At 40.3% G+C, this 23,779-nt stretch overlaps 4 protein-coding genes across 10 annotated transcripts in view; 3 read left to right on the top strand and 1 right to left on the bottom strand.

Annotated features, from left to right (window-relative positions):
- Positions 1–2,658, top strand: part of tec (tec protein tyrosine kinase) — a 15,244-nt gene extending 12,586 nt beyond the window's left edge. For all 7 annotated transcript variants that reach the window (XM_071459547.1, XM_071459552.1, XM_071459545.1 and 4 more), the window contains 3 exons: positions 2–120; positions 874–1,031; positions 1,149–2,658. In XM_071459547.1, coding sequence (XP_071315648.1) covers positions 2–120; positions 874–1,031; positions 1,149–1,232 — 361 coding nt within the window. In that variant the 3' untranslated portion in view covers positions 1,233–2,658. The remainder of the gene's footprint in view (position 1; positions 121–873; positions 1,032–1,148) is intronic.
- A 390-nt stretch (positions 2,659–3,048) lies between these two features.
- Positions 3,049–7,220, top strand: LOC139607015 (uncharacterized). Its single transcript, XM_071459563.1, has 2 exons — positions 3,049–4,254; positions 4,479–7,220. Exons 1-2 carry the CDS (start codon positions 3,925–3,927, stop codon positions 5,541–5,543), a joined length of 1,395 nt encoding a protein of 464 aa, XP_071315664.1. The 5' UTR covers positions 3,049–3,924; the 3' UTR covers positions 5,544–7,220.
- A 427-nt stretch (positions 7,221–7,647) lies between these two features.
- LOC139607005 (butyrophilin-like protein 2) lies at positions 7,648–19,170 on the top strand. The gene is made up of 10 exons (XM_071459539.1): positions 7,648–7,807; positions 8,415–8,756; positions 8,853–8,975; positions 9,105–9,215; positions 10,775–11,113; positions 11,698–11,811; positions 12,517–12,834; positions 12,946–13,269; positions 14,053–14,379; positions 15,630–19,170. Exons 1-10 carry the CDS (start codon positions 7,771–7,773, stop codon positions 15,719–15,721), a joined length of 2,127 nt encoding a protein of 708 aa, XP_071315640.1. The 5' UTR covers positions 7,648–7,770; the 3' UTR covers positions 15,722–19,170.
- On the bottom strand, positions 16,997–21,961 carry LOC139606640 (uncharacterized). Its single transcript, XM_071458901.1, has 6 exons — positions 21,889–21,961; positions 20,293–20,357; positions 19,781–19,886; positions 19,191–19,249; positions 18,413–18,477; positions 16,997–17,408 (listed from the first exon to the last, which is right to left on the bottom strand). Exons 1-6 carry the CDS (start codon positions 21,959–21,961, stop codon positions 16,997–16,999), a joined length of 780 nt encoding a protein of 259 aa, XP_071315002.1.
- Positions 21,962–23,779: the final 1,818 nt, after the last annotated feature.

The raw sequence follows: 23,779 nt of genomic DNA on the forward strand, positions 1-23,779 counted from the left end.
GATACGTGTTAGACAACCAGTACACCAGCTCATCAGGCGCCAAGTTTCCTGTGAAGTGGTCGCCTCCTGAAGTCTTTAACTTCTGCAAATACAGCAGCATGTCGGACGTCTGGTCCTATGGTGAGCTCACTTTACTGTCAATGAATCATCAGAACATTAGTTTGGTCACATTAAGTATAATCATAAAAGAAATTGAAAGTATCAGTGATAAGATCATCAGGTTCTATCGGCCTCAACACCCAGGTCTCCGTCCAAATGTAGGGAAATTTTAACTGAATTTACAGAAAATTGTCAAAAAAAGAAAAATGCTGATTGTATAAATGTGAGGAAGGCTCAGTTTCCTCATCGCTCCACACAGATCTGATGTTCTTGTCCCTTCAGTTGAAGCTTTAGTGACATTTAAGCCACCAGCTTCATGTACGTCACAATTTATTCAGTTTCCATTGCACTTTCGTCACATTTTGATTTTATCAATGCACAAATTTCCGTCCGTTTGTATGTACCCCCATTCTTGTGGACTCGATATCTCAGTAGTTCCTTGACGGAACTTCTTCAAATTTGGCACAGACATTCACTTGGACTCAAAGACGAACTCATTAGACTTTGGTGGTCAAAGGTCAAACATCAAGGTCAGTGTGACCTCGCAAAACACTTTTTAGCCATTACTCAAGATTTCTCACAGCAATTATGACGAAATTTCACACGAGTGGTTAATATTTTACATGAGTCTAATTACATAAACAGGGATGTAATCTGAATCTAGCCTGAGTGGTGGGGGCACACTTCACACATTCTGCCAGACGAGTGTTTCAACATGTGTCATGTCTACTCTTATAAAGCCATTCTCTGCTTTCATGTCTGTTGTGTATCCAGGTGTATTGATGTGGGAGGTGTTCACCGAGGGTCGTATGCCGTTTGAACAGCATCAGAACCACGAGGTTGTTACCTTGGTAACCAAGGGCCACCGCCTGTACAGGCCCAAAATGGCCACGTCCACCATCTATGACATCATGCAGCTCTGTTGGCGTGAGGTGAGAGCCAAGAGAAACCATCCTTGTCCCTGTTTTAGTTTTATCTATAAACATAAAAAAAAAAATCATGAAATGATAACATCTGAATTCACAGCTGCTTTCTCTCCCTGTCTGCAGAGACCGGAGGAGCGTCCGTCGTTCTCTCAGCTCTGCGTAATGATCTCTGACTCTCTGGAAGGTGACACCCCTCCCCCGACCTGACCAGCTGACCAAACAAGCAACTTCCACCATCCTGACAGCCATGTTGGACCCTAACTCCTGCACCATGGCCATTGCTTTGGTAACCTGCCATCCTTGCGGGCGGTATGGCAGTCACTGTCTGATTTACTGCACAGGAAAGAGGACATGACGAACACAGTGTAACGGCACTTTGCCTGTCTGCAGCTGTCCAATCAGGTGGAGAGGAAGCACCAATCACACCTGCTGCAGTCCACTCATCCACCAGTCACATTTGCTTATTTCATCAAGTTGCCTCGAGTTTGCTCAACCAGCACAGCTCACAACACTGAACAGCTGGACTGACAGTGGTGAAAACGAAGTTACGTTCATAAACACAAACTTCTGCTCAGATTTGTTTTAGGTTGAACTGACTGCAACGTGGAAAACATAACAGCAAAAATCTACTTCATGTAATTGTATAACATCCTGTTTGTTAATATTAATTTATTGCAGGAATTTAAGGATTTGGGCGTCATACAACTCTTGATTACATTCTCAAGAAAAAGAATAGTACTGTTTGATTGATGAGACAAGTCTATGACATATAATACCACCTGATAATGGTGCAAGATAAAACACCATTATCAGGTGACAACCAGTCAGAGGATCTCTGACTGGTTGTAGGTTTCAACTTAGGACCATGTGTTCAAAGAGGTTTTATCCATGAGTGTAAACAAATTCTTGATTTAGTTTGGCTCGTAAAATTCAGTCTGTTTTTATGTAAAGTGTCTTTGAGTATCTTCAGTCAGTTTGAACTGACCTGAGGAACTGTGTGGATGTGACACAAGGCACGACTGAGGCCAATCATGTATGTATGACAGTTAGACCTCCTCTTCACCGTGGTCATAAACTGCTGAATGCACAGTATAATTCAGACTTCCTTCACACTTGCCTTTTATATTTGAGGAAACACGTCTGGTTTCCAGTGCTGTATTGACACGATGACAGTATTTGACTGATTTTCTGGAAGGTGGTAAGTTTTCCTTGGGATTTATATTTAACTTTATTATCTGTTTTGATTCTTTATTCACATTTGACATTACAATTTCAGCGAGTACACAGCTGCTATTTTTATATAAATATGAAGTAAAAGTTTTTTGGGGTTTTTTTTCTACAGTTTGTGCTTGTTAGATTTTTAATTGAATAAAACTTTCAATGCTTCTGTATGTGAAAAAACTGCCTACTCAATACAAACAAATTTTTGAAATATGCTCAGAAAGGCTATAGCTATTTGGGTCCGAAGAGTTTAATTTACAAATATATGTGGAAACGTCTCCATAAATAATGGAGTTTAGAAAGAAAAAGATACTTGTGGATACATTTGAAACCAACAGAAACAGTTTTGTTTATCACATTGGTTTTTTGTTCTATAATGTTTTCCTTGGATTACATTAAATGAATCAGTTGGTTGGTCGTTTTAGTTTGTTGAGACACAACATTAAATAGTAATGTTATTTTAACTGAATGGAGATGATTCATAACTATTATTACATAACTATCAAGTCTTTCTAGGCTTTGCCTGAAACCACTTCCTCATTCACCGCTCTAAAATGCAGCTCCATTGTGGGATTGTTAGCAGAAAAATAGTGTATATGCCATGAACACAACTTTTTTTTCACTCCATTGTGGACAGTAAATACAGTGCACTACAGTAAATGGGGGATGAGTTCTGACACCATTAATCTGTACGAAACCTCCATCTTGTGAAGTAATTTGTGGGGCGGGGCTTATTTAGTTAGATAAGCCCCGCCCCACTTAGTTACAGTTGCTATGTCTGATTCCATTCGTTCCATTCAAAAATTCAAAAACTGGGGCCTCTCATTTTCAGCTGCTTGCAGTTTTGCTGGCTGAAATGACCACTGTCAATAGATTTTATCAGCTGGAGCTAGCTAGCAAATAAAGCTAGCTAATGTTAGCTTCATGAGTTGGTTGAAAATGCTTGCTGTGGTTTAGCTTTTAATGTTTCACACTGATGTATTTTCAAAAAAGAATCTTAAACATCTGAAATACACACTTGATGACTACATATATGATATTGTACTAAAAGACTGAGGCTAAAGCTGACAGCTCTTAGCAGAAAGGGAGCACTGACTCATAGAAGACATGTAAATAAAGTCACATCATTTATATTGTGGTGTATAGCTGGTAGCTAGTTCCAAAAGCGTGCTAAGGAAAAACTAGCTTGCTTACTTATTCCTTTGTCATCCTCTTAGATTACAAGAGAAAAAAGTGTTTGGCAAACATAATGCTATTTCAGGTAACATTGGCAAGACAGCAGATGGAGTACAGAGCTGCTAACAGCCACTACACAGTGGCTATGCTTGTCATAAAAGGTACTTTTTAAAACGAACAGACAAACAAAACCTCGAACCACACAAGCTATAGGTATCTCATGAAATGCATCTTGGCCTTGGAAGTAACCCAGGTAATAGTTTGAGTAACCTAGTTAGCCGGACATGCTAACGTTTGCAGGATGTTAGAGCAGATATGCAGATAATGAGCACGTATTGCATTCCTTTTGTGTTTTTGGTTTGGGAAAAGCTTTAAAGACAAGACAACACTATCCAAACTCACTTTCACTTCATCTAAAACTATATTGTGTGTGATTGCAACAGAACATAATTCTAACATTCTTTGTTTTCTTTTCTGACTTAAGCTCACTCTTCCTACGAAGATGACCTCGCTGAAGACACAGCGTTTCCTGCTCACCACTGTCGTCCTCCTCCTGTCCGTCATTCCCGCAGTATCTGAAGTGGTGAAATCCATGTCAGACTGTGACCAGTTTCTTCTGAAGGACACTCCACCACAGGTCCCAGGGATCTTGGAGGACGGGAATATCCTGAACCAGAACCGATACAAACCCATTTGCCAGACTTACAACAACACACGAAGGTTTGTGACGCTCTACGACATCAAGAACAAGATTCCAGTGTTTTCTGCAAACAAGTACAGGGGAGAAAAGGACAGAGGGAGACCGAGAAAACGCTGGAGGATAGAGCCACAGGTGGGTTTTTCTTTTTGACACATAAAAGACAGAATTAACTACCACAATATTTCATTCATAGCCCTACTATTAGCTACTGGACATAGCTTTATTTATATAGCCCAACATCACAAATCACAAATTTGTCTGAAGGGGCTTAACAATCCATACAGCATTATGATTTAGTTTTACTGTACATTTAGTTTACTTACTAATGCTCTACCTGCACCTTCCAACTCTTATAGCTTGAGAATGAACATGAGGACAACATGAGGAATGTAGTTAAAGGGAAGATCTACAACTACCAGGCTGGGGATGTCGATTACAGAAACAACAGAGCTTTTGACAGGGGCCATTTATTCCCAAGCTCTTATGCATTCAGTAAAACCGACAAAATCGCTACCTTCACCCTGACCAACACTGTCCCACAAGCACACTCATTCAACCAGGGAAGCTGGAGGAGAATGGAGATCTGCATCAAATGTGTAATGGACACATACTGCATCAACAGCAATGGTGTCACTGAAGGCTTTGTGGTGACCGGAGCACAACCCAGCGCCAGCAGCCTCAGTAACAGGATTAATATTCCCTCCATGCTCTGGTCAGCGTTCTGCTGCTACAGCTCCAACTTGAAGATGTGGCTAGCAAGTGCGCACTGGGGAGACAATGTTCCGGATGAATCTGGTAACAAACATCTGCAGACTAAGACCCTGGCAGAACTCCATAACAAACTGAGGACATCGAACACAGAAGTTAAAGTGTTCCCTGAATCGCAGTGTCCTCTCCACACAACTGTCACTGAGTTTTACCCAGACATTCAAAACTGCCATTGCCCATCCTCCTTACCAACCACATCAACATCTGGCTATCACAGTACAACATCTACTCCTCTCACCTCCACATCTGGCCCACTCAGATCTTCTTCTGCCCCTCCAACTTCAACATCAGTTCCTCTTACTACAGCTTCATCATCTACAACATCTGGCCCTATCACCATAACATCTAGCACATCTGGCCTTCCCACATCTACGTCTGGCCTTCGTAATGCCACATCTGGCCCTCCTACAACAATATCTGGCCCTGTCTCTACAACATCTGTGCCCACTAAATCTACATCTGGCTCACAATCAACATCAGCTGGCCTTCCCACATCTACGACTGGCCTTGATGTTACCACATATTATTACCCTCCCACATACATATCTGGCCTTGCCACTACGACATCTCGACATTCGACCACCACATCTGGTCCTGCACCATCCACGAGTGCTCCTGCTCGATCTTCATCTGGCCCTGTCACGGGCCACTGACAGAGCAACATCGCTCAACGGTGCCGTCTCTGCTTGTCTAAACATGTTTCTGGTGGTCTTCAGATAGTTTCATATACATGTATCATAATATACCAATAGATTGTTTAATTGATGACAGTCTTGCTTGATGGAATTAATGCCTCCTCCTTTAATCTACTGAAGTATAAAGTATACACTTTAAAGCACCAGCTAGTCTCCTTTTTGTATATTTTGTATATTTCAGCTTGTGTGAGCTCCATAAATGGTTAGCTACAGTGTGTACTCTCACAAAAATGTTCTGCATTGTCTGATTGTGTCACATGAAAAGTACAGACAACTGTGTGTATAAAAATTCTGTTGACTATAATGACTCAATGTGGCAGCCACAGTCGTGGCAGTTTTAATAGATTGGCAATGAAGAATGTTATTCCATGATCAGACCAGTAGGAGGCAGGAGTGAGGGGTGGTTGGTAACTGGAGGAACAACCTAAATCTCAATCTGATCATATCTCATGTGATTCTTGGCACATCTGATGAGGGACTTGTTGTGTTTTGCTCTACTGATCAAACCTAACAATGTAACTCTCCATGTCCAAAACAAACTTTCTGGACTGTAGGCCAAACTGACATCTGAACTCCCATGTCTAAACCTATTCTAATAACCGAACTGTATAAACATACAGCAGTATTGTGGAAGCCACTTGAAGTGGCACATTAACTTAAAAGTATAGGTTAACATTTTTGCAAGTATGTCCTAAAACAAAACTCACTTGGCCAAGTGTACGATGAAGCTAATATGAGGCTGTAGCAGTCTGAGGCTGACACATCAAGTGGGTGTCTTCCTTCTTATTGTTTCACTGGACAGTGCTATCTTGAAATGTTGTGCTAAAAGACTATAATTTTGGAAAAACAGTTTGATTTGCCTAATCACTTTTCTTAACACTAAGTGGTTCTGAGGGAATGACCTTTGGAAAGTGAGGAAACCCAGCTGCTTTAGTTGGAGTATCAGGACTTCAGCTCAGTGGAACAAGCAGCCACAACCTTACACACATTGACAATGACGATGGACCTGCTTATTTTAGCTTAGTTTAAATTTAAAGTTGAGACAACACAGAATTGATATTTATGTTAAAAATGTTATGGATTCATGTTGTTACAGCTGTTTTTCAGCCCGTAATGAGTCAACATGTCAGTAGTAGCTGGGTTCGCTCTGCACACTGTGCCATGGGTTGTTTTAAGGAGGATAGTTCTGGACTTTGGACCTCAGGCCAGTGTCCTTGTCCCTGATTATACCCCCACCACCTACCCCCATCCCCATTTCTATCTTTTTTGTCATCTTCTGCCTTGTTTTTATCATGTATGTTTAAATGCTGCTGTTGCTTAGTGCAAACACAGCTTCTATTGCTAATATAAATCCCAATGGAAGCTGGAACAACAGCAGACAGTTTTTAAGTATAATAAGAAAACACTGACCAATGCGCCGCTCTAGACACTGACACAGTAAAAAAGTAGTTTTTTTACTTTAATTTTTTCTTCTTTTTAATAATAAAAAACTATTGGCAATAGATTTTGAGATAACACTGACATTATTTTGACCCTGACTGTGATCACAAAAACATGTCTGGAGACATGAAACTTTAAAAAAGATCAAGTCCAAGTATAGTGCTTTTCCAGAGCAGTGTGGTCTGGATGGAAAAAAAAAAAACAAGCGGTCAAATCGCAATTTTGTGTGAGTTTTCACAAACTGAATAAAGGTTTCATGAATCTGAAACTGTGTTCAAAGACCCTTTAACAAACATTTGCAGGAATGAGCCCAAGTTAGAGATGGAAGAGCTGGACGGGCTTTTATCTTCTGGGAGTGCATCCCCAAGGTGATCCAATTATGGCTGACTGTCACAGACACATTCCTCAGTTACAGTAAAGCACAGTAACCCATCCACTAAACCCACATGACAGCTCAGACAACACCTCCACACTGTGTCCCTGTTGTTCTTCATAAGACATGACTCCTCCCTCCATCAGGTTCACCTCTGCACAGGTGTTCTGTGCAAATGTTGTTCAACCAGAAAACCTGTTACTGTCAAAAAGAAATCTTCCTGCAGTTCAAAGTGAAACTATAGTTTCAGTAGATTATCAGGAGGAAGTGAGAACTGGCTGTGGACTGAAGTTCTGAAGGTGTTTTTGGAGCGTTAGTTTAGTAAGAAGCAGATTTATGGCAACTTTGTGGTTATTGTAGTTTTACAGGAGGATGAAGATGTTTGAAGTGTTTGTGGTTCTTTTGTACGGTAAGAAAACCTTACCCTCTCTGTGCCGACTGATCCAACACTGCATCATTTCCATAGACTTCATTTCATTTCTCTTTAAAAGTTACATATGGAATGTTAAACAATAATGAAGCAGCAAACAACTATTTTTTACATAATGATATAGTGGAGTAATGGTGTGCTGAGGATAGAATGAAGCCACGCCCCCTCTAGGTGTGTCGTAACCTGAGCTTTTCTGTCCTGGTGGCTGGTCTGGCTGCGTGTGCGGCCTCTTCCTGTTCAACCACATGATGATTCAATGAAAACTTTTTTTTCTCCTCCTCAGCGAAAAACACTCAGCGTGTATCTCATTTCTATAAACTGCCTCCGCATCTCTATCAGTGCTGTCTTTGCACTGAGTATTAGTCCCTCCTACTGAAGATGTGTTGGAGAGATGGAAGGAAAAGAGGGTTGCTTGAGAAAACAAATAGTAAAAGTAAAACAAATAAAAGTCTAAACAGTGAGAGCAACAAGAAAAAGAAAAGCAATGAGTCAGTGGTGTTAAAATGTGGTGATTTGGTTCAAGGCAGCCTAAGGAGGAGTGATGAGGCTGCTGAGATGGATGCTTACTGTCTGTGTGTCCTCACAGTATCTCAGCACATCTCAGCTGTGGAGCTGTATGAGGGGGAGGACACTGTCCTACTGGACTGTGAGTTTCCCACGTTTAAAATGGGCGAACCCATTGTGGTATGGAGCCGCTATGATCTTAGTCCTGCAACTGTCCACCAGCGTCAGCTTGAAGGTGATAAACTGAAAGACCAAAACCAGCGTTTCAGCGGCCGAACGTCAATGATGATTGACGCTCTGAAAACTGGAAACCTCAGCCTCACGTTGGCAAAACCCATCATCAGTGACAGCAGCACCTACACCTGCACTGTCACTGAGTTTGAGCAAGAAGTGAGCCGGACAGAAGTACCACTGCTGGTCAGAGGTCAGAGTCAAGTAGAATCAGAAATGTGTTGTTCATTTATTTTATTGATTTATTTTTAAGATTTTAATGTCATGTTGTTGTTTGTGTCAACTACAGAACCTCCACAAGTCTGGTACAATATTGTCCCAGATGTCCTGGTGGGTGTAGTTGTTTTGTTTCTCCTGGCTCTTGCTGTTTTTCATGGTGTCGTCATGTCTGAAAAAAGGAAGAACACAAAAGGTACATAGAGTGTGTGTTTGTTAGTGCTTGTGAGGTGTGAGGAATTTTTTACTTATAACTTTAGATGAACTAATTCATATTTATACTTATTTTAAGATTTTAATGTGATGTTGTTTGTGTTGACCACAGAACTCACACCCGTCAGGACCTGGGTTATCGCAGCCGTCCCTGTTCTCCTGATTGTCCTGCTTGTTGCTCTTTATAGTGTCATCTTGTATAAAAGGAGTAAGAACACAGAAGGTATGTAGTGTGTGCAAATAAAGGAGAAACTTAGAAGACTTTCAATGAATGACTGTTAAAAATGACATAAAATAGTATCACATACATGACAGGAGTTTAGCTTCTGCAGTAAGTGGATCCTCTGTTGTCCCCTCTTCACAACTGACTCTGTCTTTATATCAAACTTAAGCTGAGAGTCGAACACTGGTCCTAGATACTTATACATGTCCTATTTGAACACCCTGACCGTGTATGATGCTAGCTTTTGGTTTATCACTACTTTGCCTGAAATCAATGATTAATTTCTTAATTTTTGATACGTTAAGGTTTAGAAAGGTATCATTACACCATTTCACAAAGTCAGGTAGGACATGAGCTGACTGGCTGAGAGAACAGGGCACAACCTTGGGATGAGCCCATATTTGACACATTGGTGCTGGACATATGTTCATTCACAAAAACCTGCTGCATTCTGTCTAAATCCAAAAGCAACATCAAAAGTTGGTCAGGTAATTTAAAATAAGAAATATGTTGGTCCATTGAAACAGGATACTACATCATATTGAAAGTTGAAGAAAAATCCCCAAATACAAGTCTCACATGAGATTTAGGTTTCTCAAGATGCTTATACACTCTTTCAGGGATGAAGAGTTTTGCATTCTCCACACCCTTGCCAGCTTGGTAAGCATACAAAGTATGAAGTATGAATCCCACATGTGTATGTGTCTGTGTGTTATTAGTACAACTCATCCATGCAGATGCACATGTGACAATTGTCATAGTAAAAGTACATCCCTGACAGGCTCAGATTATTATTATTAGTGTCTGGATTTCTACAGAAACAGACCTTTTTGTTACATGAGTAAGAATTTAGTTTTATTCTTGTGCATTTCTCTGACTGCAGCCACCACTGTTCATGTTCCTGTTGCCTGATATTCTCCTGTGGTTTACTGCCCTGCGGCCACTCTTTAACTCTGATTAGCTGCAGCTCATAACACTGTTTCCACCTCCTCAGCATCTCAGTACTTCAGTCATCATTGTTTTGTCTAGGTCCATGACTTGACCTTTGCCTACCACATTCTCTGAGAAATGGCAGCAATATCTACACTAACTTTAGCCTGTGAGTTTTTTTTAATTAATTTTTGGGCATTTTTTTTGTTTTGTTTATTGTGACAGCCACAGTGAGAGAAAGAGGCAGGAAAGTCAGGCCATGTGCCACATTTGAACCTAGGCTGCTGTGGTTACTCAGCCTTAATGACACGTGCTGTACTAGGTGAACTACCGGGGCGCCCCAGCCTGTGAGGTTTTAACCCTCTGCAGCCATTTCAGAAATAAAGACACCAATACAATTGACAAGCTCAACAAACCACTTTGAAAATCAATAATCAGGCATTCATCAGTAAGATATTTTTCAGGAGCAATGCTTTGAGCAACATAATTTTTTGTGTTCCCACATGTCTACCATAGTGACCACTTCTTCACAACAAGAAGCCTGTAGTGGCCAAAGGTCATGTGACCTGCAGTTCACACTGTGGACTCTAGGACACAGCTGATTCATGTTACTGTCTCTGTGGCCTTAGTTTCCCAGCATGCCGACATTGTGGAGGTCTGTGATGGGGTGGAGTTGGTCGTGCTGCCCTGCGAGGACTCTTCTGTACCCAAGCACCCCACAGTGGTATGGACCCGCAACGATCTCAATCCTTCAACCGTCCATCAGCATCGTAGGCAAGGTGATGACTTTCATAACCAAAACCAGCGTTACAGCGGCCGCACATCCATGAAGACTGACGGTCTGATAACTGGAGACCTCAGCCTCATTCTGAGAAAACCCCACATCTCTGACAGCGGCAACTACACCTGCACCATGACGGCATATGGAAATGAGATGACACTGAGAGACATACAGCTGCAGGTCAAAGGTCAGCAGAAAATTCTAACCTACCTACAATACAAACCTACAATAGATACAGGCCAGAGGTCCATTCTGTAGATACAGGTCAATCTCTCTAGATTTGATGTGCATGATTATATGTGCATGAAAATGCTTTTTGAAAAATTATAATACTGAATTCCTACCACCCTGTATCTCCAAGAATTGTAAATACTTAGCTAATGAAACAAAATAAAATGGCGCAGGTTTTGGTTCAGAATCTTTGTTGTTTGGTTAGAAGAGGGTTCCCAAAGGATAGAAACAGTCCTGAGGTAAAGGTTAAACATCCTTGGTCTCTGAATGACCACAAGCCACCAGCTACCACCTTTAGTTATGAAATCCTTTGAAAAATTGATTTAAAAGGATGTACTGGACAGGATCAATATCATTGGTTATCATATTGATACTGGCCACAACAACCAATCAGCAGTGGCTTATCGATCCTTTTGACATCGTCCATTAAGTAACACCTGTTAGTGAGCACAAGGACGAACCTTATTTGAATTAATAGTGATGCAGGAATACAAGGAGGGATGTAAAGGTCAATTTCTTGTTTGTTTGTCTTGTCCACAGAACCATACTCTGTCCGAGTTGAAATCTGGGTTCTCCTGGCTGTCCTGGCTGTTTCTGTAGGTGTCATTGTGGGTCTTGGAGCATATATGTGTCACAGGGAATTTATCAAGAGAGGTATGTTGTTTGAGTGTGTGTGTGTTCTAATACCACACCTCTCTAGCCCTTTTCACACACAGTTAAAAGCTACGTCCACATCACTACGTTTTAGTTTTAAACTCATCTCTTCTTCTCTGTTTCCTCCTCCGTCCACTCTCCTCCAAAGTAAGCCCCTTAAAACAGAGACTTTCAGAAACACTGCTGGACCCGTTTTAGTCTAAAACTCCAGGGTTGTGTTGTAGACACAAACAGAGACCTTTAGAAATGATGACGTAGACACCAACGGTGGCTCCTGATTGGCTCTAATCAGGCTTGTCTTAGTATGGACGGAGATTACTTTAGATATGGATGAAAACATTCGACTGGACAGGGATTGTTTTCGTGTCATAAAGGCAGCCATACATTGGCATACATTCTCTACAACAATGGGTACAATGAGAACTCCTTTGTCAATGGTCTCCATTATACTTTTAGTAAGAAAAGACCCTTCATTTCATACTTATATATCAATCACAGAAACCCGAATATTTATAGCCACAGCTCCAGGAAGCTACACTCCACTGAGAGTGGATATATTCAGTAGATCTTGTTTTTATACGTGTAGTTAAATCTTAATATCTTTGAAATAGTGGGCATCAGTTTACCAGAGGCCTTTGATGGCGTTTCTGATCAGTTCTTTTCTGCTCTCCGTACAGTTGATGTTGTGGTTTGTTGTTCTTTCAGTTCATAAGGTGGTGGTGGAGGAAGGGGTGGAGTCTGTTAAGCTGCCCTTCAAAACCACAGCTTACCTGCCTAAAGATGTCAGAGTGGAGTGGAGGGACAGTTACAGGACAGTCCACATGTATCAGAATGGTTCTGATCTCCCTGAAGAACAGAACTGGTTTTACAGAGGTCAAACAGCGATGAACAGGAACCTGCGGAGAACTGGAGACCTGAGTCTGACCCTGAAATACCCCACAGATGGAGGAATCTTTACCTGCACTGTCTACAACAAGTGGAGAATCATCAAGATGGAGAAAAAATTTAAGGTCAAGGTCAAAGGTCAGTGATGTAAATACAGATCAAAAGTCAGTGCTGTAGATATAGGTCAAAGTGATGAAAAACTGTTTCTGCTCTCCGTACAGTTGATGTTGTGGTTTGTTGTTCTCTCAGTCCAAAAGGTGGTGGTGGAGGAAGGGGTGGAGTCTGTTAAGCTGCCCTTTAAAACTACAGCTGGCCTGCCTAAAGATGTTAGAGTGGAGTGGAGGGAAAGTTACAGGACAATCCACGTGTATCAGAATGGTTCTGAGCATCCTGAAGAACAGAACCAGGTTTACAGAGGCCGCACAGAGATGAATGAAGAGCTGCTAAGAGCTGGAGACCTGAGTCTGACCCTGAAATACCCCACAGACGGAGACACAGGAAAATACAGATGCAGTGTCTACACCAGGGAGGGAAACATTCTGATGAAGAAACAACTGAAGGTCCAGGTCAAAGGTCAGTGCTGTAGATACAGGTCAGAGGTCAGTTAAATGTAAATTTTTTTCAACAAAATTTTAACCCAAGTTGGCATGGCTCAGTTGTCATCATGTGACCTCAGCATGGAAGCTGAGTCATGTGATGACAGGTGGTTAACAACAGGAAGATGCTGATTCAAGCTTCGACCTCAGCTGACACGTGGTGTCACAGCAGCAACATCAAGCCACACATCAAGGTAACTAGTGAACTGGAAGAGAACGGTAAGCTGTCGTTCATAGGTGCCTGTGTTGATGTGAAGGCCCCTCATGTAAACTCTAACCAGCGCTGATAGCATCAAAACTGATGTTGAGGATCCTCCTACACAGGATGATGTAGTGACGAGCTGAGTGGGTTCTGTGGTTTGAGTGATGTTACTACAGGAAATATGAGACCTTGATTTGATGAATGTTCATGTGTCAGAGTGTAGCATATTGAACATGCCTGTGAAATGCTGTCAGGAACTAAGATTCATTTCCACCACAGAGATGATTCTTTTGGATGAAAACAATGATACTGACAAAAGTTGACGCATTGTTGGATTTGAAATCTTCTTCTCTTCAGTGCTAAAATTTTGATCCATAAATGTAAATGTCATGAAGAAAAGCAACATACAGCAGCACATGGACAAGAAAATCACAACACCATCAAAACTGATGAGCCCCAACACCTTCAACACCCGGGTTTAGCTTCTGGATTTGTCCCATGTTACCCTCTGGTCTTATCTGGTTCTGCTCTTATGGTTTCTCTACAATTTTCTTTCAGTCCAAAGGGTGAGGGTGGCGGTGGAGGAAGGGGTGGAGTCTGTCCTGCTGCCTTTCAACACTACAGCTGACCTACCTGAAGATGTCAGAGTGGAGTGGAAGAACAGTTACAGGAAGGTCCACGTGTATCAGAATGGTTCTGACCATCCTGAAGAACAGGACCACATTTACAGAGGCCGCACAGAGATGAATGAAGAGCTGCTAAGAACTGGAGACCTGAGTCTGACCCTGAAATACCCCACAGACGGAGACACAGGAGAATACAGATGCAGTGTCTACAAGGACGGAAACTTCCTGAGATGGAAAACGGTGCTTCTTATGGTCGAAGGTCAGTGTTGTTTATTTATCTGTGGTTGTTTGTTTGTCTATTGTTCTTTTTTTTGAAAGGTTACTTGTCTGTCTATTTGACTGTGGTTGCTTGTTTTCACTGGTTGGGTGTCTCTGGAGTTTTTCCATGAGGCCCTCACTGCAAAGTAACACTGACCATCCAGAGATCTGTACCACAAAGCAGGACTTGAGGTTATTGAGGTAACTTCATGTTTAACAGTCCTACGATGGTGTTACACTTCTTACCAGGGTAAATCACCACGGCAACTGATGCTGAACTACTAAACTGCTCAGGAGCAGGTTAACCTCAGACGGTCAGAAAAAAACCTGTTAATAGTCAAAATACTGACCAATCAGATACCTGGAAAAACTGAATCATCATTTCTACAAAAGCCTGCAAGAACAAAATAGTTTACAATAAAGTGATAAATAATAACGAGCAGTAGATATTTACAGTTGTCTTTCCATGTGTCCACTCTGGTTTTAAAACAGAGATTCCAACAAACAAAATAGTTTATCACACTAAATAACTACATCAGAACTATTATAACTTCATTTGAACCGAACACAGAATCTTTAATACGACAGGATTGCTGACAATGATGAAGCTTTTACTCTCCTCTTCATCACTGCAGCTCAGAATAACATGCGCATGAGCAGAACTGGAAATAAAAACTAAACCTGTGATGTCTTTGATTTGGGTTAGGGTTAGAGTGACTGACCTCATCACACATCAACTACTTCTCATATCTGCTCTGGCAGCAGAAACAATCTGACATTAACTGTTAACTGGCTTCACATGTTCATAATAGTTTGTCCATCACCACACAAAAGAGCAAAAAATACTAAGAAAGAAACATAATAATTAATGCACTTATCAACAGTTTATCTTTAGCCTGACTTTAGTCATTGGAAATCATTTCAAACATTTCTTTGTTATTCTAGTCATGTGATCATATTGTTAAGACTTGACCTTAATGAATATTCCTTTTGGATGTCGCTGTAACTGAATTTTACCTGTAGATACCAGTGTTTCTTCTCCTATCATATTAAGTACTTTATCCACGGTTCTGACAGTGTTGCTTATAATGAAAAGCTCCGCCTCTGTCACACGAACACACTGGTAGCTGGACAGGTAAACCCAGGGTTGACTGAGCTGAGCTGATAACCAGCTTTGTAGCACAGGTAGTTTGTTTCTGACTGTTTTTTCCCTGTTTGTCTCTCTCTCACTTTCTTCTGTCTTCTCTGCAGAGAGCGTTACATTCCAAATTGAAAGAGTAACTTTCAGGAACAGACGCAACGCCGTTGTTTCAACTCCTCTCGTGCCTGTTAAATCAGTTTGATCGGTGTGTTCATCAGTCTTCGATTATTGATATGATCTGACCTTGGATCCGAGAGAAAATGGAAGTGTAGGAGCGGATGGATGACATATGAAGACAGGAGGACGCTTTATCAACTTCTTTTTCTACTGACTCTCACAGTCTGCAGACTCACTATTGATCAGTATTGATCAGGGTGATGTTGATCAGCTCTGTGATTCGGACTCAAACACATTCTTGGAGTTTTTTGCAGACTTTTAGGGCCACATGTACTCAGGTGTTTGTGTGACTGCTTCTCACTCCTCATTGTGTTTGTATTGAAGGGAAAATTGCACAGATAACAGTTGGAGACATGCTAACAGAGCATGAAGATATATTCTACTGGATTTACTAAGTTCACAGTTTATGAGCATCTGTTTTGTACACAAACCGCTTTGCCTCTGAAAAGGCAATTTTAACATGGTACAGATGAGATTTAAAAGAACAAGTCAGGTTGTAGTGTTGGAAATAAATCTTTATAAAGTCCAGGCATATATATATATATATATATATATCACTGATCACGTCATCATTAAAACCCAAATTAAGCAGTTAGACAGTTATTAATGAGGACATTACTGTGGTCTGTCTTCATCCAATTTGAATTTAAGCTGAACCATCGATGATGTAAAATGACAACAGACTGAAACTATACTTTTTTGTGAAAACGTGAAGCGAGGGTACTGCACTGACACTGAGGTCTCACACTGCATGAAATCTGTGTTTTATTCTCACTCTCATACTTACATATGAAATATGGTCTGCCAGAAGTAAAAAGCAACAAATCTACTGTTGACAGTATCATGTATATGTATATTGTGTATCTGTGTGTTGCAGCTCTTCACTGAAGTTTCTATTAACACTGAGACTCTGTTCACACTAAACTGGATTAATATGAATCTGGATCTCAAACAGGTTTGAAAAAATGGACTGGAAATGATTTTGAATGGAAACTATTTTGATAATTGATAATTGTTAGTTTTCAAGTAAAAATACCAAACATTTGCTGATTCTAGCTTTCTGGAAGCTTTCTTTAGATTCTGTCTGAATGTTTAATGGTCTTTGGACTGTTCTTTGGTCAAAAGAAACGTTTAAAGGTAGTACCTGTAACACTGCAGGAATTTCGCTGATCAGCCAATAAAGAAAATATAATTGTAAGGAAAAAAACTGTCTGTTTGTAGTTGTACCTACAGTACATTACTTCCTCATGAGTAAACTGTGGAAGGATGGTACTTTCTGGATAAAAGCATCAGCCGTAACTTACTGAGAAAACTTTATTGATAAATTTGTAGTTTTCTTCCACTTTACATTCAGATCTGTGAGCAGCTCGTTGACATCAGCGTAGCCGATTCCGTTGGATAAGATCTTGGTGCGAAGCTTTGGCTTGATGAGGTGAGGAGGCACACCCATCCGCAGAGCCTCCTTCACCACCAGGCTCTCCATCATCAGTGCATCCTCCAGCTGGTTTGTTTCCATGGGAACCTCCTGGTTCCCAGACCACTTGTTTGGTGCAAACACATCTGCGACCAGGTCCTTCAGGTCAGTGTAGTTTTCACCGTGGGTTTGAACCCTGTGCTGGGTGTTCTGAAGGACCAGGTGGGAAGGGAGGTTCAACCTCAGCGCCTCACGGACAATCAGTGAGTTTTCCGGACAGTTCCCAGGCATGATGTTACTGGAGAAAGTGATGGTGATAATGTTCATGATGATGATGATGATGATACTGTTAGAGTTAACAACATCGCACAGGACACAAAAATCTAAACAATATTAGGAGTAACCAGGATGAACTCTGAGTGTCTGAACTCTTGACTTTCTGTATTCTCTTAACCTACTTTTGCCAGGTTTTTAAAGCAAGGACACAGTGAATTTCTTTTCATAGATGTTAATTCTTTATCTAAATGTAATGAAATTTTAAAGGTTACATATACGAGATTGTAAACAAGAGTAAAGCAGCGAATAATTTTTTTTCTATGTAAAGAGATAGAGAAGTAATAAGGTCATTGGTGGGTCACTCCCTCCTTCTGTGTTCTATCTGCAACTTTCTGTTCTTTGTTTTAGGCATCCAAGTCCCTCCCTGTTTAACCACTATCCCTCCCCATGCAAGACACAGGCACTGCCCACACATGAGCTGACACAGCGCATTTCACAGTGTTCAGGTGAAAGTGGCAATGCAGATTTTTTTGTCTAAAAGGCCTCTGACAAAAAAATGGATAAGACCAGAGCACTGGTGGATTACCAGCTTGAATCCTGGTCGGTCGGTGGATCATCAAAACATCCATAAGGATTTTACTGGCTATGTCAGTGTCAATCATTTACAGAATCTTCAACCAATTTTAAAAAACAATCAGCAAAGATAATTTAAATGAATGTGTGTTTCCATCTACTACAGATATGTGAATATTAGGAACTGGTGGTGTTAGTTAATCCTTCAGAAGGAATAAAGGAACAAACAAAACATTGCACTGACTTGGGGGGACACCAGCTGCCACTGTGTGATTGGCTCCAACTGAGACTTGGATTATTTGCTTGTGTTGTGTCATGAAATAAAATCCTTGTTTCCCTCTTTTGATTCAGGTTAACACAGTTAAATAATTTATTCTATGCACTCCAGATAGTGAGGTGTGTTCCAGGAAAATAACTTTTAATTATGACCAATTAGTTACTGAGTTTACTTACTGCTGTGTGGTGCCCACTGGGTTGAGCCCTTGTCTGAAAGAGGCTCCTGAGAGTTGGTTGGTACCCTACAGATGATAAACACAGATAGCATGTTAGCACGGTAATATTTGAATAATTATTTAGCAGAAAACACAAAGTACATTAGGTTTTTGATCATGACCCAAAGGACTGGACAAATAAAATTTTGACCTAATGGCGGCACTAACTCTGGGATCACCAAAGTTATAATTCATCCTAAAATCATCCATTCATTGGGGGATCATTATGTTCCATCATCTGGGCACACTGAATATCTGTGCAACATGGTGAAAAACTCTGTCTTACCAAGATATTAAAGATGTAGAGTATGTTGGGGGGTGTGTTTGCCTTGACTGACTGGTGACCCAGCTTATCACACTCAGACATGATGCTATCTAACCTCAGCTCCTCCCTATTTGCCTCAATTTTTATTTCCTGGTTTCATTGACTGACTAAGATGGCATCATTGAACTCTCCTAGAGCGGGGAGTGAACCATAGACTGTAAATAAAGATGGACGTGGCCTCCATGACGTCCCCCAAAGTTTTCCTAAGAGTCGTCTTGAAGCTGCTTGGAATGAACATGATGTGTGAATGTATGAGAGACTTGCACTAAATATTAAAACCCATATTGGGCCAACTGTGTAAAGCTTGTTTACTTATTGTGTCTTTTATCCCACCTGTTATATCTATTTGTGTATTGTTTGTTCTATGAGCCAGAGGTGCCTTTAATAAACTGTTAAAAATCCTCAGTCTCCTCACCATGGAAGTGATGCAGCTCTGTGTTTGCTCCAGATGATTTCCCAGTTGTTGTGATTGGGCTGTAGAGTAAAAAAAGGGTAATTACTGACAAGAACTGACATGGTTTCGTTTCAGCTATATGCTCCTGAATGTGTCCGACAGTGGCCTTTTTCTGGAATATTAGATGTTCCTGATATCTTTGCTTTAATGATGGTGATGTGCCAGGGAAGAGAAAGAAGACAGCTAGCATAAGAAAACATAGATGTCAATGATGCTGGTTTCAGATTCATATGAAAATTAACTAAAAAAGAAAAAAAGTGTCTCCTTGTTAGAGACATTAAAAGAAGTTCCTATTTTTACAACGCCCCCACACAGTGGTGTGTGAGTCCATCACAATTTAAGTAAACGTTTGAGAATAAAGTTGGCAGGGCTCTGAGACCAGGAGTTTTATTTCCTGATATTAGATTGACACAGTTACCAAACATTGTCATTTAACTGGAGAAGAAAATAATTTGACTTCTCACCAAAATCAACTCGTCACACTTGTGACACACTTATGGTAGTTATGACTAATCTTTTTACGCTCTGCTCATCAGTCACAGTTTTCTTACCTGTGTCCAGCTGCTCAGATGAGAGAATGAGTGACATTGAAAAAGACTCCTGCTGCAGACGGGACGCATCACAAGTTCTCTTGATTATGACATCATCAGATAAATCCTGACACGAGAAAAGAAAGAAAGTCTTAGTAACCTCAGCAGTGAAAGATATATAAAGAATATATATCTATATAATATATAATATATAAAGATATAAACAATTTCATTTGAAATAATCTATTGTAACTGAATTAACTTTTTTAGTATGTAAACATTGAAACCACAACAAAAACGATGTTTCAACCAATAAAAAGCTTTATTAATTTTATTAAATCTCATTTCTTATGAATTATTTTATGTTAAATGATACAGAAACACCTATATGTATATTCAGACCCACCAGGGGCCTGGTATATATGATGGCATGTTTACTATTTCTTTTATCCTGCCTGTTATATCTATTTGTGTATTGTTCTATGAGCCAGAGGTGCCTTGAATAAAGTGTCAATAATCCTCAGTCTCCTCACCATGGAAGTGATGCAGCTCTGCGTCTGCTCCAGATGATTCCCCAGTTCACACTGATGTGATTGGGCTGCGGAATAAAAAAAAGGACAAGAATTTACATTGTTCACGAGTTTGGAGAAAAACTGATTCAACTTTATGCTCCTGAAGGTATATTATTTATATGTGGCCTTCTGGACTATTAGATGTTGCTGATATTTCTGCAAATAAAAACATAGATGTCAATGATGCAGATTTCAGATTTATGTGAAAATGAACTTCTCAACAGTTAAATGAGGCACTTTTCATTCACCACCGCTCTGTGGCCTCAACAACACGTCCTGCAGAGAAACACTGAAGGTAGTTTCCTACCCACACAATGAAATGCAAGTCCATCAAAACTTAAAGGCTGTGAAGTAGTGAATATAAACATAACCATGTTTGTTAACAAAAAGGAAACTCCATAGATTACAATGTAAAGTCTTTGTTCCTTAGTAATAGTCCTGTTTTAAATGTCTAATTCTGCTCTTTCTTACATACAGTTGATTGGGCTCTAGAAATAAGATATGTATAAATGTGAAACTTATGATTGTGACTTGTCACCAAAACCCCCAAAACCTCACGCTTCCTCATGCTTTCACCCTCTTATCACTGACGTTTTTTTTGTGATGTTGCAGCTTTGTATCTAATAACTTTTCTCTGAACAGTGTAAACAGTGAAAAGTGTAAACACAAAAACATACAATGCAACTGTGACAGTAAAACAGATCCTTAAAATGATGCAGTTACTGTAAACTCTCTTAGTTTTGTGAGTTTTAAAACTTAACTTTGGCAGGAAGTTCTCAGGCAGTGTTAAAGTCTAGCTTTAATGTTGAAGAGTTTCAGTCTGAGAACGTGTTTGTTTTACATATGTAATGCAATGAAATCCCTGAGCTTAATGAGCTTAGTCAGTGTCAGACATATGGCGATTGGGGGAAGCTCCCCTCTTACCACATTCACGCGTCTGTGGGAGTTAAACACCTTTTTCCAGTGTGGGTGTGAATGGTGGAGTGAAAAAAATGTTGGTTATGGTTGTCAGGAAATGCTGGTGGGCCCGGTGCAGCAGTTACTTCCTGCCCATTTATTCTCCTGCCCAGTCACATGCAATGCACAGAGCCATAGGCTGTTAATGGCTGTTAATATTTTTACAGAACCCCCAAAATTTCACAAATCATGTTTTCATGGGAGCCCCTCTCCTGTTTAGATGTAGTTTGCAGCTTGGTTTTACTATTTAAAGAACTGAAAAGTGCCCCCATCTCAAAGCTACTGTACTTACTGTTGATCAGTAAAATCTTGTATAAAATATAAGCCAATAAAATATCAGCACAAATGAAAGGATTTTAATACTCACATGCCCATATGAAACCTCTAATTTCTACTGTCCATATCAGCTGCAAAGAAAAGCCTTACTAAAGAGATTTCACAGTTAAGTGATGGGAAAAATCTGGTTAATCAGTAAAGTTAACAGTGTTCATCTGAGCAAGTGGAAGTTGTACTGCTGCTATTGTGTTGTATCTATCTAATTTATCTATCTATCTAAATATAAACCTGTCCTTTAAAGTTTCAGGCAGTCAGTTTTCTTACCTCTGTCCAGTGGCTCAGATGTGAGATTGACTGGTATGTAAGAGCTCCAGCTACAGACTGAGCAAAAGTTCATCGACAAGATCATGACACAAGAACAGAAAAAAAAACACTAGTGTCGACAGGAAATGGTTTGCTGTGACTGTCGCACAAAGTGAGTGAGTAGAGTCTCAGTCTTTTTTTTTTTTTTTGCAGATATCAATAGATACCTGAAATGGGCATTGGGTGTGTTAACCTGCATTCAAATCCTAGAACTACAGAAGCAAAACAAGTATCAGAAGTAAAAGTACTCAGTCTCTAGTAAAATCTCCCCTTTGACTGATGTGTTATTGTACATGACATTGTCATTGTCACTAGTAATACTGATGCATGATTGTGTAAGTAGTGTTTCATTGATGTAGCTGCTGTAACTGATTTACTACAGACTCTCTAATCGTTTTTATTGGTTGTAATTGATTGGTGAGATGGTTCCTGGGTCATTTCTTCTGCAGAACTGCTATAAATATAGAAACCAAGTAGTCAACCTACAACTAAACACAGTAACAAGGGTCCCTGAAAATATTAACAGTATTATTTCTCCATGTATTTTCTTCATCAACATGGATCATTCATGCAATCACTATTTCACTTACATAAAGATACTGTAACTACATGCAGTGATGCTATGGAGGGGACTGAGACAGCTTCTGGATTTGCGTTGCGGACATTTTTCAATGAGCAGTGAACTGACAAATGTGGGCTGTGAGAAAACACACATGGTTGAATCTGCACCACAGTAGGTGTCGCGTGGCTCAGCAGGTATCATCACAGCCCCGGTTTAACCTCAGCGGCTCTGGTTCGAGGTCACCATTTCCTCATTTGCTTTCTTGCCGATACTATACGTCACAGAAATCTCCCATGTGCTCCGCAACGATGGTCTGGGAGCTGAAGCAGGAAAGGTGAACAACAACTACATATATGCTCTTCATCACCATCAAAACACAGAAAGTGATTTAGGTACATTACAATAAAAACCACTTCCTGAGAACTTCAAGTCAAAACTAAGAGTTTACAGTAACCACACATGTTTAAGGAGCTGTTTTACCTTCACAGTTGCATTAAACTTTCCTGCACAGAGACAAAGCTTTGAGATAAAGGCACTTTTCAGCTCTTTAAATAGTAAAACTTCAATCTTCCATTTCAGAAAATGATTTCATTACAGTACAAATGCAAAACGAACATGTTCCCACTTCCCTGTTATTTGAAAAAAAAAAAAAGAAGTCACGAAAAAAAAAAAAAGAAGTCAGGGAAAAAAAAAATGTGGTTTTGTGGTTTTGTCAGTTCCTCAAAAAACAAGTAAAGGTGGAAAAGCAAGTAGGAGGAACAAGTCACCGTAACATCAACCCACCTAGAAAAAAGAGAGCTCCCCTGAAAGCCATAGAGTTCACACACAGGGGGGCTGCAGTCAGAACCACTACGTCACAGTGTAGTTATATTTTCTGTAGTTGCAGAGGTGGTGTGCATCGTGACAACAGACCTGGTGTCAGGATTTTAACAGTAACAGCAGAGGTTTCTGTGCAGGATGACTTCAGAACAACAGCAGCACATAAATCTCCCCTGAGCTCTGCGACTGTGGTCTGGGAGCTGAAGCAGGAAAGGTGAACCACAACTACATATATGCTCTTCATCACCATCAAAATGCAACCCCCTCACCAAAGAAAAAAAGGGGGAGCCTCCCCAATTGCTATGGTATAGTTTGCACACTGAGTAAAACATTACAAAGTAAAACAAACACGTTCTCAGACTGTTAAGAAAGTTAAGAAAAAAAAAACACTTCCTGAGAACTTCAAGTCAAAACTAAGAGTTTACAGTAACCACAGCTGTTTAAGGAGCTGTTTTACCTTCACAGTTGCAT

The sequence above is a fragment of the Trachinotus anak genome, unplaced genomic scaffold (assembly GCF_046630095.1).
Source record: "Trachinotus anak isolate AG129_WGS33_773 ecotype Australia unplaced genomic scaffold, CSIRO_AGI_Tana_v1 ptg000023l, whole genome shotgun sequence".
In the NCBI taxonomy this organism is placed as follows: Eukaryota; Metazoa; Chordata; class Actinopteri; order Carangiformes; family Carangidae; genus Trachinotus; species Trachinotus anak.

What these genes read in the sequence shown, in the direction of transcription:
- LOC139607015 (XM_071459563.1), top strand. Translation starts at nt 3,925, where the DNA reads ATGACCTCGCTGAAGACACAGCGTTTCCTGCTCACCACTGTCGTCCTC. An exon ending in GCTGGAGGATAGAGCCACAG is followed by an intron (nt 4,255 to 4,478) that starts GTGGGTTTTTCT and finishes CAACTCTTATAG; the next exon opens with CTTGAGAATGAACATGAGGA.
- LOC139607005 (XM_071459539.1), top strand. Translation starts at nt 7,771, where the DNA reads ATGAAGATGTTTGAAGTGTTTGTGGTTCTTTTGTACG. An exon ending in GTTTGTGGTTCTTTTGTACG is followed by an intron (nt 7,808 to 8,414) that starts GTAAGAAAACCT and finishes GTGTCCTCACAG; the next exon opens with TATCTCAGCACATCTCAGCT. An exon ending in CAGGGAATTTATCAAGAGAG is followed by an intron (nt 11,812 to 12,516) that starts GTATGTTGTTTG and finishes TTGTTCTTTCAG; the next exon opens with TTCATAAGGTGGTGGTGGAG.
- LOC139606640 (XM_071458901.1), bottom strand. Translation starts at nt 21,961, where the DNA reads ATGAACTTTTGCTCAGTCTGTAGCTGGAGCTCTTACATACCAGTCAAT. An exon ending in ATCTGAGCCACTGGACAGAG is followed by an intron (nt 20,358 to 21,888) that starts GTAAGAAAACTG and finishes TTTATTCCGCAG; the next exon opens with CCCAATCACATCAGTGTGAA. An exon ending in CCAGTGGGCACCACACAGCA is followed by an intron (nt 17,409 to 18,412) that starts GTAAGTAAACTC and finishes CACTTTCTCCAG; the next exon opens with TAACATCATGCCTGGGAACT.